Source organism: Equus caballus, chromosome 27, assembly GCF_041296265.1.
Source record: "Equus caballus isolate H_3958 breed thoroughbred chromosome 27, TB-T2T, whole genome shotgun sequence".
NCBI classification, from domain to species: domain Eukaryota; kingdom Metazoa; phylum Chordata; class Mammalia; order Perissodactyla; family Equidae; genus Equus; species Equus caballus.
Genome location: NC_091710.1, coordinates 38,308,306 through 38,327,750, shown reverse-complemented (window position 1 = coordinate 38,327,750; position 19,445 = coordinate 38,308,306). Strand labels below are relative to the sequence as shown.

The 19,445-nt window shown below is 39.6% G+C and overlaps 1 protein-coding gene across 7 annotated transcripts in view; it reads right to left on the bottom strand.

Annotated features, from left to right (window-relative positions):
- The window catches only part of SLC7A2 (solute carrier family 7 member 2), a 65,251-nt gene that overhangs the window by 20,790 nt on the left and 25,016 nt on the right, over positions 1-19,445 (bottom strand). For 5 of the 7 annotated variants that reach the window (XM_023630688.2, XM_070252869.1, XM_070252868.1 and 2 more), the window contains 2 exons: positions 2,427-2,817; positions 1,795-1,950 (listed from right to left, as the gene is read on the bottom strand). In XM_023630688.2, the coding sequence (XP_023486456.2) occupies positions 1,795-1,950; positions 2,427-2,802 (532 nt within the window). In that variant the 5' untranslated portion in view covers positions 2,803-2,817. Of the gene's footprint in view, positions 1-1,794; positions 1,951-2,426; positions 2,818-8,431; positions 12,455-19,445 lie in introns of those variants that run through there. The other 2 variants (XM_023630687.2, XM_070252867.1) reach the window with 2 other exon arrangements.

Below are 19,445 nucleotides of genomic sequence, written 5' to 3'. Positions count from 1 at the left end.
ATGGTCAATACAATTACTAACCCAGTAACTGTCTGTCTGTTTAGGAACCACTATACAACTTGGAAATATACACCATACATTATACCACTATACATTTCAGAAAATAACAACACTACTGTCACGTTTTATAAGTTTCCCAATAGTCTATGTGCACTCTCTATTCTGAGATCTCCGTCTCCCACCAGTAGATTAGAGACTAATGAATATTTCATCTAAATACTGCATACACTTCCCTTATATCATTAACAATAGCTTCAGTTGGCAAGACATTTGGTATTATAATATGAATAAAGATTTAGAATAGGAGGTTTTGATCTTCAGAGATTCTAAGAATAAAGTTACCATGTAAGCTTAGCCTATATTTAAAGTAAAGACACAATGGTCGATGAACACAGGACAAGTGATGCAGGCCAGGGCCTGAGTCTTGCCATGGAATCTAATGATTCCGTGTCATAGCTGCATGCTTCTCATCATTCAGAGATTAAAGCTGAATATTTTAAGTTCACTGAAATCATTCCTAAATAAAATATGATGTAACTAACGTAATGTTAGCTAGGCTGTTTAGAAACCAAAACAAACAAACAAGATCTATCACCTGTTGAAAAACAATGGATGCTAATCTTCTTGACATTAGAAGCAAAATGCCAAATATTTTAGACCTATAAATTTTGCTCATGTCCCTGTCCCTATATAAAACATTTAATTAACGGCTAACATTTTTAAGAGTAAAGCTATTTTCAAAAATTATATAATTCTACAAGTAAAAATTTTATTATAGAAAGATATTTCTGCCACACTTTTGTAACCAAGGGAAAAAGCAGCTAGAGATAAGGTTGGACAGGAAAGCAAGGGGCAGGTTATCCAGAGGATATCAAGTAGGAAGTGGGAACAAGCAGGGATTTTATTCTTAGTATAATCCTTGATAGGTTTAAGCAGGAGTGCACATAGGGATGACAATTAAAATAGAAAATGTTCAAATAATTAAAAAAAACATAGGGAACAACAGGGATTAGGTATGCCTACAAAATAAAATAAAATTGCCCGACATCTAAGTGCTTACTATGTCCCAAGCAAGAAGCCTGTACAAGATAGACATTGATATCCCCACTCTATGGATGAGCAAACTGAGTCTCATGGAAAGATTAAGCCCTCAGTGTTCCAAAGATAGCATGTGGCAGAGCAGGATTGGAAAGCTGGTCCCTCTGACTAAGTCCTGTGCTTTTCTAAACTATTATTCTACAATACTGACGAAAACGGGAAAATTCTAGTATCAAGCATGTTGCCTACACAATGTCTACATTAAAAAATGACAGGAGGTTTGAATATGCTTCCTTTTTAACCAGATGCCTACATTATATAGATGAATGTATGAATAGAAAGAGAATTTCTTCTAGAAACAGTAAGCCTGCATATATCCCTAGTTGTATCTAACATGATATAATGCCAAGTTATACATTCTTCCTTACTGAAACTTCATTGACATTCCTGCATATCTCCAACTAGCGTTATAAAATTGATTAGCTCATCCTATTATTCAGTGAATTCCAGATGCCATTGACGCAGAAGTGCTATTTTTACCATTCTATACTATTTAGATTTTTTGAAACATATCTATCACATAAGATAAAATGTGATGCTAGCCAGTGATGAGGCCTACAGATCTTCAATAGAAACCTAAGTGGGTAAATATGCTGCCTAGTGTTGGGAACTCAGGCCCCAAATTCAACAGCAACCTATTTTCCTGGTACAATCAATCTGGCTCATCTTGAGAGAAGTGTCATAGTTTTTTCTCACCTGATAGAAGCAATATAAGGCATACAGCAAAAAAGTCAGGATACTCTGCAAGGCCGGAGTAATTCATTTTGAAGTATGTCCTGAAAAAGTGACCAATCTGTTTGCTAAGAAGTTCATCAAAGGTGCCACTCCACGCTCTGGCGACACTTGACGTACCTTCCCAAAACACAGAACATTCAGAGAATACAAGGTCACTGGGAGAAAATTAACATAACATCATTTATTACTCTATTCTAGGATAAACACGGCTTAGTTCAGACAGAATTGACAATTTTAATCACATATAAAATTATCTTGGTAATTTTATAATTATACAATAATCAAATGCTCAAGTCCCTAACTGTGGAATCAGGGAATTTTATTTGCATTAAAGAATATAAGAATATATATAAAGAATATAAGAATACAGGCTTTGAAGCCCACTAAGAGACATATTCAGAGATGAAGCAGAATCCCCAAACCAAAAGGAGACATTTTAGAGATGAAAAAAAATGAGACACAGAGATCAAGCGATTCACTCAGAATCATGTAGCTGCTAACTAACACGGACCTACAACGGAAACCCAAGGCCTGTGACTTGGGAGTGCTATTTCTACTCTTCTACACAATTCGACTGATTTTTTGAAACATACCTATCACATAGGACAAAATGAGATTCCAGCCAGTGATGAAGGCCCACAGCTCTCCAACAGTAACATACGTGTACAAATACGCAGACCCAGTCTTGGGAACTCGGGCCCCAAATTCAGCGTAGCAAAGGCCTGCCATCACGGAGGCGAGGGCAGCGATCAGGAAGGAAACCACGATGCTGGGGCCAGAATCCGCTTTGGCAACCTCTCCAGCGAGTACATAAACGCCAGCACCAAGGGTGCTGCCAACCCCCAGGGCAATGAGGTCCATGACAGATAAGCAGCGGCATAATTTGGAATCTTCCAGACTGTCCAGAGTAACGATTTTTCTCCGGATCAGACATCGGGCAAAAGACAGCGCTGCTCTGCAGGGAATCATGGTGAAGTGGGCCACCTGAGGAAGAGAAAGAAGGGAGGAGGTTAAAAGGTGATCAGGAACCATCATCCCTCCAATTAGCGACCCAGCTTCTTAGCACAATGAGGGCACCTGTATTCTCTTTTTCCCTTCTTGCTAGGGGTGTGGCCCAGTGCAATCAGAAGGCTTTAATAAGCCCAAGGTATGGCTTTCTCAGAGTTCACTCATACATGACCTTTCATAAGGGTCTGCAACAAATGGCTTATTTGGAGAGCAAAGGACTAGAAGCCCTGGGTGATTAAAAAGATTTGCCATTTTTCTTGGTACAATTTTTAAAGATAGTGTTGATAGAAATATATTCCAGGAGATGGCTCATTTGTCCTCACTACAAGCAAGGGGATGAATTACCTCTTCTTATCCATTCTCTCTCTCTCTTTCTTTTCTTCAATCATTCATTCAACCCATATTTTTTAGGCCTTGTTACATGCTAGGGGTTGTGTTAAGAACGTCTAGAAGGGTGTGGTACATAGATAAGATCTCTAGCTGTAGGGAACTAAAGACCAGCTATTGTCTAAAAGCAGGTAAATACGCCATCATTACACATTCAGCTTTATCAGTGTTATCAAATACGTGTGAGTTTCTCTGTCTCCATTTCATTCTGTTTCATTTTAATGTGGAGGCATTTGAATCTTTTAGAATAAAAATATTTCCCCCAAAACAGGCTTGGATTTTTCTAACTAAAAACTGCTATTCAACTATGCTTTAAGTATGAATTTGTAGTAAAACACACACGCTTATTTATATTTACTTGAGATTTCTAAATAAATAAATAAACCCAAAGTCCATGCCAAGTACGATGTGTTCTTTTGTAAATGGAATGAATAAGGCAGACAGAAAGTCTAACTCCCCACATCCAAGAGGCTCAAACAATCTAACAGTGGAAAAAATGATCAGGTTATAAAACAAAGTATGGATTTTAGTTTTATTTTAGGAAAGAAAAAAATACATATATTACAGTAAAAAGTCTGAAGCAAAATATATCAAAATATTAACAGTACTGATCTTTGAGAGGTGGGCTAATTTTTACTTCTATGTATTCCATATAATGTGTATGATATTGCTAATATGTATTTCTCATTTATCTCCAATGAATATGCACAACATATGTGCCAAAAATATAAAAAGTAAAGACCCCTACATGGCTTTGTCTACAGAGACACAGAACTCAGCAGACAAGGAAATAACTAAGGAATAGGGAATATGATAGTATATGCAACTTATCAGTCAATAAAATCAAATGTATTTAACTTTTAGAAGTTCAAATTCATTTTTGCCACTTCTCTGCACAGTGATCTACAGAACTTGAATACCATCCTCTCAATCTCATAATATTCATTATCAATAACCAAAACTCATGAGATCACAGCTGGGCATCTTCTCTGAAGAACTTAGAGCTTTCTATCCTACAAAATAAACTCGAACATTTCTCAACCTTAATATCTGTACAATAAAACTATTACTAAAAATAAATAAAATAAGATAAATTTTCTATACTAACTCTAAAAGGCTCGTTGCTCCTAAGAGAGAGAGAGACATTTCTGGGATGTGACTATCCAGTTTCACACTGACCCTAGGAGATAAAGTTTCTCACTGAACATCATTCACCCATCAACATAAATGCAAGTCCTCAATACTGAAAGCAGCTCATTCAAAGAATATAGAGAAAAATCCTAAAAGAAAAATGAAAATGAGTGAAAAGTTCCTTGACAGTAAAAATAAAATTGTACACATCAAAATCTTCAACACAACCTGACAGAGTGCCAAGCATGACACTTCACAAATACTTGTTGAAAAATTTGCAAATATAAATGACAGCTCCAATTCTGCCAAGATTTTGGCTTCCAAAGTAAAAACCCACCAATACTTCTATAAATCCCATGTGTATCAATTTCCACCCCTAACTCTTAAATAGCTATTTCTCATATAACACATCTAGAAGATAAGGTAGGGAAGTATTCTGCTTAAAAGAGAATTAAGAGGTGAAAAGCTGAAGTTATAAAGAGGCCAATTGAGGTGAGGAGGAGAGAATTGAGGCTGTGTACTAAATGATGACCTTCCGTAACATTTAAGCATTTTTATACAGAAATCTGCAAAGATCAAGAATTAGGGACCACTGCAACTGAAAAATGCTCAGATATGAAGACCCACTGAATTTCAGTAACAATTTAAGATCGTGCAAAAACAGGACATGTTACATACAACTTTAGAAAACAATTGATATACAAAATGAAGCACACCTGTTTGCCATTTAAATAAAATCCTCTCTTGATAAAGTAGTTAATTAACCTCAATTTTTATCAAAAAAGACAAATTTGATAACTATCGCATATTTAAGAGAAAGGATCTGGAAGAAAGCAAGAAAACTAAAGAAATTTTGGAGAGTGATAGGATTGTGGTGAGCTTTTACTTTTTTTAAATACTCTTTTCTGGTAATATGGTCATGATGTGAAATTTCTAAAAAAAAAAAACAGCATAAGGGAAATACAAAACAGCATGAAAGGGAATAAGCAAGCCAACCAATAAACAAACCTTCTTTGAAAATGTTAAAATAGTAAAAACTTTTGTCATTAATAGTTACCCAAAATGAATAAATGAGTGACCCCCATGTCATCAACATGAAAGTGAACTTAATTCAGTCCAGATTACATAGGAAGAATCGTTTACGGAAATATCTAGTTTAATCAGATAAGAGCTGATTGCTACTGCCTCTTGCCTATTCAAAATGGAAAGTATTTTTTGTTCAGTTTTTCTCTGTTGCCCTGAGGAAATAAGACAAAGCTGCTACTTGTCAAGCGTTCATTTGCTTTTGAGTAACAGAAAAACATACGTCAGAAACTCCTCTCAGAACCAACAAGTTACGTAACCTCCCTTGCAAACAGTCTCAACTACGCACACCTGATAAAATACTGATTGCGAAAGCCAGGACGCAAAACCAATTTTGTAGAAATATAATGGGATGGGAGAAAAGCAATGTAAAACCGTACTGGGTCAATTTAATGAATCATTATTAAACAAACACTAATTAAGTCCTAGCAGGTGTATGATACACTGCTTATAGTCAATAAAGAAAAAAGAATACCATGCTTTCGTAAAATAGGATTTTGTGCAGACTAATATATGAAAGTAGAGTGGCAACAGGGGAATGAGAAAAAAAGATACATATGTCTAATATGAGTGATATAACTTGATATTTACATATTTAAGTTTTCTACCTTTTCTTTCAAAACATTTTTAAAAGATATGCTCCTTATGTGAAATGGCTATGACAACCTCATTTCTACAAGGTTCTTTCATTGCTGAGGAAAAATCCAGTCATACTTAGCCTCTGACTCAGGTCGGCATCCACGGCCCTTGCCTGGGCTCTGATGTGCTGCTCATCAACAAATAACTATGCAGGGAGAATATGCCGGGATTGTGAAGGTGATTCTGTTGGTCTGGAGAGCACAGGCTGTTTTTCCATGAGCAGACAATGGGCTACACCATCACACCCACTGTCAGCTATTGTTACCTCGACCAAAGATTGGTATTTAATATGAAACCTACATACATGTACAAGAATATAAAAGCTCTAATCCACACTCTTATGAGGCCACAAATGATTCTAGTGATACCAAAAACAGATATGTATCCTTCTTCAATAAACAGTTATTTTATGAATTGCTAAGACAGCAGCCTCTATGGAGGAGGAAAAGTGTGCATATATTAGCGTAGATCTGAAAATGTAATTAGCCAAGGGAGGGCTGGAAGGGATCTGCAATTCGCTCTGCAGCAGAAAAATCTCTGAATGATTTTAATAAGCTTAATGATGCAGTTGGACCCTCCTCAGCCCCACGACCCCAACCCTAACGGTTTCAAGACATCCAACTCCTTGATGGAACCTCTATTAATTCTTGCCAGAAAGCTAAACTCCTTCCTCAGCAACTTGGAATCACCCCCTTCTCAAACTTCTTCAATCCAGGTTGTAAACTTGGCAGTACAGAATTTTAGGTCAAGTAAATTCTTAGCTCTGATGGTATGACACCACCACAGAGCAGACTTCCTTTCAACAACCACAGAAATCTTTGAAAATCTGCTAATTACCATCAAAAGTCCGTCCTGGATTTTCACTTTGGTTCAAAAGTTTCATGTAGCATTTCGTTTCACAGGAACGAATCTTTCCCCTCCTTCCTTAAGTAAAGGCTACAATTTTAAGCTTAATCCTCTGTATCAGTATCACAGGCCCTGACAATAAATCTTATAGGAGAAAGCTGTGGCAAGCCAGTGGGGCAAGCACTCCAACAAATCGTCAACACATTAGCTCGTCCGAATTACAACCAAATTTTCCTTCCCCGTTTGAGTTGCTAATTTTGTGGTGAGACACCTGCACTTGCCATTTTCAGACTGATGGGGAAAAAGGAATTAAACCACATGGGACTGGGATCTTTGCCCCATTGTGTGTGTGTGTGTTTTCTCGTTTATTTCTCTGAACTACACCTTTTGGTTCTCCAATCTCCAAACTCAACATCAATTACATTTTTACAACTTTAACGTTCAAAAACATATTTTTAAATTATATTGTAGGTTAAATAATTTAGTAAAGGAGGGGAAAAGATACGGCTATAATGTCATGAAATTATTGACTTTTTTCTCATTCTTTTAACATACTTTTAAGAAATTAATTTCTCAAAACAAAAACAGTAACAAACCTTTTCATTCAAACCTAAAACCTTTATTTTTCTGGAAAACAAAACTACTTTTTCATATACATTTCACTTATATTTAGTCAAAAGTTTATCTTTCTCCAAATCAAATTTTCTGAATAATCTCTTCCTTCAAAGTTTTCTCTGGATAGGTGAGCACAAATGTAGAAATAAGTAAAAATTAAAGACACATTGAAGCCGCTACAAAGTCACAATCATTGTAGCAATAACGTTTATATTTTCTTCCCTTTTATATCAACTCAGTACTATCAGGAATTTAGACTAAAAATGGATTATTTCAAAGTTTCTGATACAGAATCCAGACATAGACAAGCATCTTTCCTAAGAACATCCAACAAACAGCTGATAGAGAATTCTGGAAAGTATGTAAAGGCAGCTGGTGCTTCAAAACACGTGAATCCATTTAGCTTTAATAAAGGCAGGAATAAGACATACCTCGCTGTCTCATTCAAATAGATGCAGAAAAAAAAAATTGTGTCCAACTTTTGTTTATAGGGTTGGTGACACTAAAACAAGCATTTTTGGGGGAAGTGAAAAAGAAATGAAAAGAAGAAAGCAGAGCCCTCAGCATCCTGGTAACTGGAGTATGTGCCCAGTCAGCGGCCCACTTGCACAGTCAAGGATCTTGATGGCAAGTGTGGGCACCAGGCAGACGGCCGTTCCCAGTAGACCTTAGCAATCTTTGGCTAATAAATCACTCTGAATGCCAGAGGGTACCACCTGTTCCCTCTCCCCAGGCTGCTACTGAAGGAAATGTCTTCTCCTAGCACCAGTTACCCTATACATGCCATTTTGAACGTCAGGAGATTAGCCTTTCCAAAGTTATTTCACACCCGTCACTACTCTACATATGCTACACTAATGAAAACAGCTAAGGTTTGTTGAGCACTTACCATGTGCCAGGTGCAGATCTAAGCCCTTTTCATTTTATTCTTCCATGAATCTTCACGATATCCCCATTAGATCAGGACTATTGTGAATCACAGTAAAGATGAGGAAGCTGAGGTGTAGAAAGACTAACCAATGTCACAGTTAGCATGTGGAAGCAGGCATAAACCCAGCAGGTACGACTCTGGAGCCTTTATTCACAGCCACTATGCTGTCCTCCTGGCTTCCCAGAGAGCCCAGGCATTGTCCACCGCCCACGCCTCCTTTGAAGAGATCTGCTCTCCCCCTACCCACTATCTTCCCACCCCCAAGCCACAGGTAACTGGACCAGAGATAGACAGCTGACTCAAGATTAAATATGCAAAGGCTGGGTATGCTCACTCAATTTTCTTGGAAATTTGAATAACGAGATGGAATCAGTCAGATGATCCAGCATTCCGGCTAAAGTCATGCAGACTTGGGGCCAGTGGGACACCGTACAGAAACCAAGAGGTTGGCAGCAGAAGCCAGACCACAGCCATTCAGGAGAGCAGAGATGAGAGACCCTACCACCCCAGCAGCGAGACTCAGAGCTGGCACCACGGGTCAACTTTTCTCTTCCCGAAGCCCTGCCGTCCTTCCTGATGTTGGGTGAGTGAGAGTCCCCGTGTCCTTTCAACAAACCTCCTGTTCACTTAAGCTATTTCAAGTGGTCTCTGTTCCTTGAAACCAGAGCCTACTGATGAAAGTCAAGGCGATATTGGTAGGGCCAGTTCCACAGGGCTCCACTCCCAATTTCAACCCTTCAAATCTCCTGCTACCTCCTACCATTTCTGATGGGTTTCTTGATAATTCCTTTTCTTTCCAGGAGTAGGTGTCCTGATGGAATAACTTGAATCTGTTTGGATATTCTTCCCATAAGGTACTCATAGAGTTTAACATGCATTAGGCCTGTCCTTTATACACACCCACAGGCATGTACACTCTCTACCTGAAAGAGGTAGCTTTGTATAAGGCAGAGAAAATCTTTTCTTAGACATACATACATGCAACCTGGGCTCTTGGTAACACTATTTCTCCAGCGCCCACTACTGACCAAGGAGCGTGCTCCATGTAGTCAAGGTCCCGGGAACAGCAAACAAGGGTTCTATAGCACTTACTGAAGATGTCTAAAACATTTGTTTCACCAATGAATTATAGTAGTAAACCAGAAGTAGAGCAATTATTCACCCAATGAAGGGAGGGGCAGCCAAGGAAGCACTGGCAATTTTTATCACGATGAAGAAGGTTAAGAGTTTCCTGAGTCAGAGAAGTCTCTCAATACCATTGCCTTAAGATTTTAATGTTAGTGGTTATTTTTTGTTAAAAAATGCAAATTTCTTAAAAGTACTTTCACTATTTTATTAGTTCCGCAAATACTTCAGTGCACACTGGTAGGCACTGAACCAACCATAACAAGACTGCCATAATTCCTCCCCTCATGGCATTTCCAGTCAAGTGCGTGGCACAGACAACAGCCAGTTCAATATCAAAGCAACTGCTTGTGCACAAGGGACATAGCAGGGCCCACAGGACAGGCTCCTAACTCAGACTCTGCCTGGGGTTCAGGTGGTCTGGGCAGCTTTCCCGGAGAAAGCTATGTCTAATCTGAGATCTAAGGGCTGAGCTGGATTGAGCCATCTGAACACGTAGTGAGAGGGAGGCTGGGAGGGCAGTGATAGGAATTATGAGGGCTCTGAGCAGAGGGAATGGCAAGTACAAAGGAGCAGAAAGTAGTTCGATACACACAGGGCTTAGGGGATAGGGGAAACATTAGAGGGAGGTATGGGTAAGTGCATGGGTCCCTAGGCCATGCAAAGAGCTTGAATTTGACCCTGAGCGCAGTGGGGAATCATTGAAGGACTTTAGGCCATATGTACAATTTGAAAACTATCATTCTGATGACATTATAGGGTAGGAATGAGAAAGATCGAGACTAGAGTTAAGGAGAAAGGTAAATAGCTCACTGGAATAATCTAGGTACAAGGGACTATGACGTGTTCTAGGCTAAAGGCAGGGAAGTGGACTGTAGGGCTAGTTAGGAGGTGGGGGTATAGAAGTTGGTGACAATGTGGATTTGGGACCCATGGCTGCTGGACGGTTTGTGTGCCCTTCATTTAAATAAAGAAGAAGAAGAAAGAGGGCCTTTTTGACTACGCTGATTTTAAGTTACATGTGGGAATGCTATGCGGTCTCAGCAAAGCTCAGGAGAGCACAGAAGACAGGAGATGTGAGAATTATCAGCACAGAGGTGACAATTAAATGGACAGTCTCACTAAGGGAGAGACCATACATGAGAAGGGAAGGGAACAAAACACAAAGATACACACATTTAAGGAATGAGAAGAACCCACAGAGGAGCTGAGGAGAGGCAGGAGTGGTGGAAGAAACCGGAAGTTGCGACCCAAAGGGGAGTGAGCTTTTTAGAAGAAAGGAATGGCCATCAGGGTCAGATGGAGCTTGAAATGAAGGAAACAAGTAATGATCTTGGGATTTAGTGACAAGGAAGTCTTTGGCGACCTTGACAGGAGAGGTGGCTTAGTGGGGGTGTAAGCCAGGTTGCAGTGGGCTGAGAAATGATGCGAGGTGAGAAAAAGAAAGCAACACGTTCAGGTGGCTAAATGACGTGAGGGGTCCATGGCGTCAAGGGAGGGCTTTTTATAAAGAATGAACTTAATGTGTTTAGACACTGATGGGAAAGTGCCGGGAGAGAGAGAGAGGTTGAAAACACAGAAGGGAGAATGGATACAGCAAGTTTTTGAGATGTGGATCCAGAGCTGGGTTGAAGAGTTAGAATTAGGAAGCAGGAGAAGTGGCACCTCCACATTGTAAGGCAAGAAGGAGGACAGGTGAGACAGGGGCAGACAAGTTTGTAGGCTAACTGGTAGATTCTTGAGGTCTTATTCTATTTGAAAGAATAGAATAAAATCCTAACTTTATACGGCATATGGTTTATAGATAATAAAAGGGGATGAACAAAGAAGGTCAGAATGACTTCAGTATAACCTGGTACAAGGAAGGCTTTGTCATGTTTTTGTTTTTACATTTAAAACTTGCACTCCCATTCTAAACATGAAAAAATACACACACAATAACTTTACACATACGCTTCTGGAATACAGTCAAAATGTCCACGTCGAGCTCTTTGACCTGTCAGAAAACTAAACACAGTAATATCTGGCATGTCGTTTTCATGGAACACGATATTCTAGATGAATGGGCTTTCTAGATGCTGAAGTTTATATCTCTAAATCTTTGACTATCATTGATCAAATCTTGCCAAGTTCAGCGATCCTCCTCATTGCTCCTGAACTTTATGGCAGCTGTTTGCTGTGGTAACAGGCATTCAATCTGCTCATCTTTAAAGTAAGCCTGAATTCATTCACAAGAAACTGTTTAAAAAGAACAACAGAACTATTTTAAAAACAAACAAATACTCATTATTACCTTACTTGTGGTTTCACCGCACTGTCCACACAGATTAGAGCCAACCCAAGGATGCCCAGGAAATCCAGATGACCTGGACGAACCCAGGCTCCTACTGACTGCCAGCCATTGCTCAGGAAGTTTTCCTACTTATTTCTGGATTAGTAGTTGAATTTCAGATTAAAGATGCTGGAAGCATGTTCACAGACTAGGAGACGTGCTAAAGTGCAAGAGAGCTCTTTTTGTCTGAAGGCAAAGAATTGAGAAATACTTCAGAATGCTCTGATTTCCTCTAATCATTTTCTTTCCAGACAGAGCCAAGCACTCCTCTGAATTCTCCACCCTGCACCCTCCCCCAAATCTCCTAATTTGTTAGAACTCAAATCACTTTTGTTTCAATGCTCGGCAAAATTCCTTCCATCAGACTGTAGCAGAAAAGGAATCCAATCAGAATTCACATTCGTTTTTAGTTCAAGAAATTAAATGGATACTATGCTGAGTGTACTTACGATTTATGGTTTTGCTGGAAAGTCATTTCTTGAGAAATGGTCGCTTTTGAAACGATATTTTCAATTTTGAAAAGCACATTCTGACTTGCTACTTCTTAAAATACAGAAATAATGTATCAGCAGAAATTTTTATCATTAGCATCTTGGCAGGTTGCTGAAACACTGCTAGTGGCTGAGAGAGGTTTGGAAGTTCATGTTGGCTTCAAATAAATCTGAATAAAACATTTCTATTGTGTGCTCAGAGAAAGTAATTAAAACAATGCTAGCTCTTCATCATCATGATTCAGAGCCTCTAAGATTTACGATTAGAATATGCAAACTGAGAAGAATCTTAAAAATTAAAATAACTCAAAATGACGAGGTCCTTAAAACTAGTCTGACATTTTTGTCACATTTATATTCTACTTATTAATACGCCTAACTATAAACAATTTCTGCAACTTAAGTCTTCACCAGACTTTTTCTTAATTTTTGTATTATTGCATAGACTGAACTCAACCTCTCAATTGCTTAATGAACTGTCAATTTCTCTGAAAGATCAAGCCTTAGAAATTTTGAAAAGGAAAAGGGAAATAGTCTACATATGATTTCTAAACAAAATTCTGGGAGGCAGGGAAAACCGGCAGAGGGGGAAGGACAGGTACAATTGGCATTACCATATAGTATGCTTGTGGGTAAGGGAGTCCAGGATGCCACCAGGACACACAGGGGGACACTATTCACACTCAGGCAGGGGTTGGGGTTAGCGGTGGAGTCTTCCTGGGGGGCGCCATGACAAATCTGATTCCACATGCATTCTTCCACTCCAGAACTCATTAAAAAAAGACTGAATACTGCTCAACTAGTCCTTAGAGCAAAGACCAAAAATAAGAAAACCAACTTTGAACTTTTCTAATAATGAAGTAACATCCATAACCTTTAAAACTCGTTTGGAAATTTTGATAATTCATATAACCAGCCACTTCTTAAAATCAATTACTTACAACTTCAACTTTCCCTCTTTCGTACTTTATTTGAAAAAATTCCTGTCTGGGAAAAAGATCCTGAATTTTGAATAAACATTTAATAAGAACTGAAGTTATTTCCCTAACAAATAGCAAAAAATCCTTAAAATAAGCATATGAATCTGCAAAACCTCAATCAGAACTTCCTGGAAACATCTATTTTGATTTTTAATTTTGAATAGCAATAGCTTAGTTACTATACAATTCAGAATTCAAATTACCTCATGATCTTCTAAAAAACTCTACTCGGTAATCATTGATCAATAACAGTTTTCTAAAGAAATAAAGTATTTAAATAACGTGAGAAGAGTGGGCTCTACAAGGAACACAGTTTATGAAAAAAGTAACGTATAACGCATTTTAAGACCTCCATTTACGCAGAAATTTAAAATATACAGACACATATATCTACAACTCAGAGAGTTTCTCAAATTTCTTTCTAAAAACATTTATATTGGGGCCGGCCTGGTGGCGCAGTGGTTAGGTTCGCACGTTCCGCTTCTCAGCAGCCCGGGGTTCGCCAGTTCAGATCCCAGGTGCGGACATGGCACTGCCTGGCAAGCCATGCTGTGGCAGGCGTCCCACATATAAAGTAGAGGAGGATGGGCACGGATGTTAGCTCAGGGCCAGTCTTCCTCAGCAAAAAGAGGAGGATTGACAGTAGTTAGCTCAGGGCTGATCTTCCTCAAAAAAAAAAAATTACATTTAATCTTTCATTGCTCCAGAATAAAAGTGCAACTTGGCCTTCTCTAAAACCTCTGTAATGGCTCTGAATTACAATACAGCAATGGTGCACCTGTAGTATTAAAATAAGAATAGAACAAAAAGAAAGATAAATAAAATTCCCTTGCTCCTTACACTCCTGCTGCATCTTTGCAAAGAGGTGTTTCATCTGACCTTCAGAGGATTCAGCACTGAGACACAGAGAGAGAAATGTCTATCTCAGGCTCTGAATTCCAGCTACGTCCAGGAAACTAACAGTTCTTCCCAGCCCTGACTTTCAATGATGCCTGGGAGAGGAAGCAACTATTTGAAACCATGCTGCACAGAGATCTGTCAACGAATTCTTTTGGTCAGAGTTTAGTGTCGGTAATTCAATATGCTTGTAAATGTTTATAAATATCAGTATACTCCTAAGTAACAGAGAATTATGAAATATACAGAATGAGTTGAATTTTAGTGCTTTGAATTATTTATTTATGCTGTATCTAATCCGTCTCCTGCCAACAGCTCCAACAACCCCAACACTTCAGCCTGGGTTTCAAAACCACTCCTCTGCCACCTGGCCTCAGCCTACCTTCCTGGCCATCCTCCACATGAATATTGTAGTCCGATTTGTCCACCGACTACCCCTACAACATTGGCCATCTTGCCCACACACAGGTGAGAAGATTCACTGGCCTGTGTGTTTCTGGTCCCCACCCTGTCCTCCACAGAGGTTCGTTTCCCAGGCCTTCTGAGCTACCGCAGAGACGGCAGGAAGGCTCTTTCTGGCCTTCTGAGAGGCTCCTGAGCTTTCCTTTGGACTCAAAGAAGAAAAATAAAAACACAACAGAATTAGAAAAATTAGCACCAAGAAGCCAGGCTGATTTATATAATAAAGGGACGGGGGCAGGGGAAAAGCGGTGGCCTAGAGAAAATCCACCTGGCAGAGAGAAGTGGGGAGGAGAGGAAAGCAGGGTTTTGAGAAGGACTGGCATGGAATATGATTTGGGTCTCCTTCACGAGATAAAAATGAAGGTCAAAATTCCTTTTAAAAATAATTTTAAGGGGCCAGCCTGGTGGCACGGCGGTTAAATTTGCGTGTTCTGCTTTGGCAGGCCAGGGTTTGCTGGTTTGGATCCCAGACACGGACCTAGCACTGCTTATCAAGCCATGCTGTGGCAGCATCCCACACATGAAATAGAGGAAGATTGGCACAGATGTTAGCTCAGGGCCACTCTTCCTCAGCAAAAAGAGGAGGATTGGTGGCGGATGTTAGCTCAGGGCTAATCTTCCTCAAAAAAAAACCAAAAAAACAAGAAAACTTTTGGCAGCTGGTTTGATGTTTCTTTGAATATGACCCCGCTCCCTTCCCCCAACCAGGGGACTGGGTCCCATGGCACTTGGTGGATTAACTTTTGCTCATACATACTGTGCACCCGCCTGCTCCCTCCTCCCCCAGGGAAGGTAAAACTGCTTGCTTGGTATAAAACAGAATGTACATATTTACATGCCATCACTTCTAAAGAGGATTTATTTGGCTTAACATAGATGACTGGCAATTGCTCCCTGGAAACAAGTTTGATAGAACAAGCCGAATAAGGGTAGCTGAGAAAACATCAGGACAAGGAAAGACAGGGCCGTACCAAAGACTTGAGGTTAAGGATGCTTACGCACTTACAGCAGAGTCTCAGGTGAGACCAATGTGCCTACATAATTCTGCAAAGTTTTTTTTTAATTGAGACATAACTGACTTTAATGTTGTATTACAAAGATTTTTAAATGAATTCAGTTATTTAATAATCCCCCAGTGACATTTCATTTTAAAGCCTTTTTAATGCTCTTAATTTTTAATTATAAAGTATAAGTAAATGTATTTTAGACATCTTAACATCACATTTGAAACCTTAGCGGATACTTCTCATAGGGGACCTTGGAGGGAATTACTCCGCACCTCACCTTCACTATAGGATCCCTTTCACCTCTGACAGGTGGCCATCCTCCACGGACAAGGAGAGGCTAACTCTCCAGGCAGCCCGTTCTCGCCTTGCGCGGCTCTCATTGCTAGAAGACCTTCTCTTTCATGGAGCCTCCTCTAACTCCTACCCATTGGCCTAATTCTGCCTTAAGGACAAATACAGAAAAGTCTTCTCATTCAAACAATCCCAAATGGTTATCATCCCAAGACTTCTCTCAGATACATATATGAATTCAGACTACACTGACCACAGCTGAAAAACACGAACTCCAAATACGACACACCCAACAAGACAAAGCATTCCAAATGTGGTCAGCAAGGAGAGAGTCTACTTTGCTTACTATCTTCCTCCATTCTCTATGCTTCTATTAAATCTTTTGGTTTCACTTTTAATAGCCACCTCAAAGCACCTCCGCACCGTGTCCAAAGCACTGCTGGATCTGGCCCCCCGCCACCTCCCTAGCACATCTTCTGCCTCCTCCTCATACCCTTGAGCCACACTGGATTGCTTTCAACTTTCTCAGAACTCTAAGCCTCGCACTGCCTCCAAGACTCCTACGCACTTGTTTCTTCTTCCTGGAAGTTACTCCTTCTCTTCTCTGCCTGGATAGTTCTCCGTCATCCTTGACATCCTCCCCCAGGCTATGTCAGATCACCCTATTACTTGTTCTCACAGCACTCTGTATTTTTACGGCACTTTTTCTTTGTCATAATTATAGCCAACTACTTGGATGAATATGTTTTACTCCTTGGTATGGGTTGAACTGTGCTCCCCAAAATGATATGTTGAAGTCCTAAACCCTGGTACCCTCTTTGGTGACCTTATTTGGAAACAGGGTCTTTGCAGGTGCCATCAAATTAAGATGAGGTTATTAGGGTGAGTCCTAATCCAATATGACTGATGTCCTTATAAGAAGAGGAAAATGCCTTGTGACAAGAAGACACACAAGGGGAATGCCATGTGATGACAGAGGCAGAAACTGGAGCGATGCAGCTGCAAGCCAAGAAACACCAAAGACTGACGGCCACCACCAGAAGCTAGAGAGGCAAAGATGGACCCTCCCCTACAGTTTTGAGAAGGAGCATGGCTCTGCTGCCACCTTGATTTTGGACTTCTGGTTTCTAAAACTGTGAGACAATAAATCTTTTAAGCCACCCAGTTTATGGTACCTTTTTACGGCAACCCTAGAAAACAAATACCCTCTGAGACTAAAAGATTCTTGAAAGCTGGCTCTATATTTTATTCATTTGTTGCATTCCCAGTGTACTCACAGTGATTGAAATATAGATAGGAGGGCAGTAAACATTTATTCAGTGAATGAATGATTCACACTTGGTTTGTAGGCAGCTAAAACCTTCAGGTCTTTTTTCTCAAAGGTATCTGTATAGACTGGTCTTCTTGATTCCATTTTGTTTCACGGATTATTTTAAAACCTAAATTCAGGATTTTAAATTGCATATTATTTGGGATTATGTGTAATACAAGTCCATCAATCAATGTATTAAGCATCCTATCTTTATGTCACTGCAAATTTAATAAGCATGTCTTCTATTTTAATCCAAGTAAATGATAAAAACTGTTAAACCTGACAGGCCAAGGACAGAGCGCCATGGCATGCCACCAGGAACGTCCATTGGGTATCGACCCATTAATCAACACTCTGGTGTATCATGCAACCAACTAGAAATCCACATTTCTCTCCAGCTTATCCCAAGGTTATCACAACACATGGTGTTAAACGCTTTCCTGAAATCTAACATATCATGTTTAAACTTCTCAAATCCAACACTCAAATAACCAGGTAAAAAGAGGGTGTGGAGCTTGTCAGGCATAACTTGGTCTTGGTGAACTCATGATGCATTTCGGGAATCAGTCACTTCTTTTCCAACTACATACCACAACTTGCCAGAATTTTGGTGGTAAACTGTGTCCAGCTCCCTAATCTGTGGTTTCCAGGACATACACTGGCCTGCATTTTAAAAATAAGAGTAACTGCCTCTTTCCTTTCTTCTGCTCCCTTTCTTGTACTTCAGGGCATCTCCGAGATTACAGATAGTCACGCCACACTCACATCTACAAATTATTTTAATATCGCGAGATGTAATTCATCCAGGCCTGAAACTGTGAACCAGTTCAAAGCATCTAGGTTCTCCTCACCAATCTGGGCTTCAGGTTTCCTTCTAGTTATTTGTTCTAACCTCCTAGTCAGATAGCCACACATCTTGTAAAGACAAAAGCAAGAGAGGGATTTCACAGCTCTGCCTTCTCTCAGTCACTCACCACTACCGCACCAGGTTCCCCCTTTCTTGGTCACCTTCCTGGCTAAATATTTCATGAAGTTTCAGCTCAAACATTCCTTTGTATTTTTCACAGATTCATACCATTACCTTTTAAGTCTGAGCCCCTCAAATGAACTCCATTATTGCGGCCATAATGAACCTGTCTGGGATCATCTCTTCCTGTTCCTCACTCTGAGCACATTACCTGATTAGGATTTTGATTGAATTTGTCTTTTCTTCTTTCCAAACAGTATTACCTTTTAGGGTTACATATAGTCCATGAAGTTACATCCATATTTTCTCTGACTATTTAGAAATCTACTTTTTTTAAATCTAGGGTACACAGACTGAATCTAGCTGGTCATTAGGGAATGTTCTAAGGTGTAAGCAAATGATTTCCTATCACCAAGGGACAAACATTTTATGACTATTACCAAAAAGTATAGCTTGTGCAAATTCTTTGAGCCTCCTAAACTCTCACTACTTGGCCTCTCTATTTTATTTGTCTTATGTCAACAAAGACCAAGTTTGTTTAAGAATCTTTCACAGGAAGGTTTCAACAAATCCAGTTTGCCGGAATGTTCTTGTTTGCAAGCAGCAAAACGTTTCATCATTTACAGCTTTAGCACCACTGAGTTGCCTAATGTGCTCTGAGCGCGAGCTCCCAGGCACCCAATCGCTAACCAAGCACGCAGAACTCCAGCGTGATAATTTGAGGGTAAACAGCTCACTGTCGAATGAAAACCCCAGGAAACAAATGGTTCATATTATCACTTGTGCCTCCCTCAGGACTTGCCACTCCTACAGGTCACACATCCGAACCCCTATCTGTGTGGTGTCCTTTCTCTAGGACATCTTTCTGTGAGTGTAAAGATAATTTATTTAGGAATCAGATGAAAATGCAACAAATACTAATAATTACAACTACAACTTTGGGCCATTTCCTTGTTTCATATTCTAGAGCTTGTCTGTTTAGTTGTTTTCTTTTTTTTTTTTAGAATTCTAAATACCTCCTGTTTCTTCAAATAGAGAAATACTCATAACCAAAATGTGCTTTCTAATGGGGCAGACCAAGAGCGTAGCATATCTAAGATACCCAGTG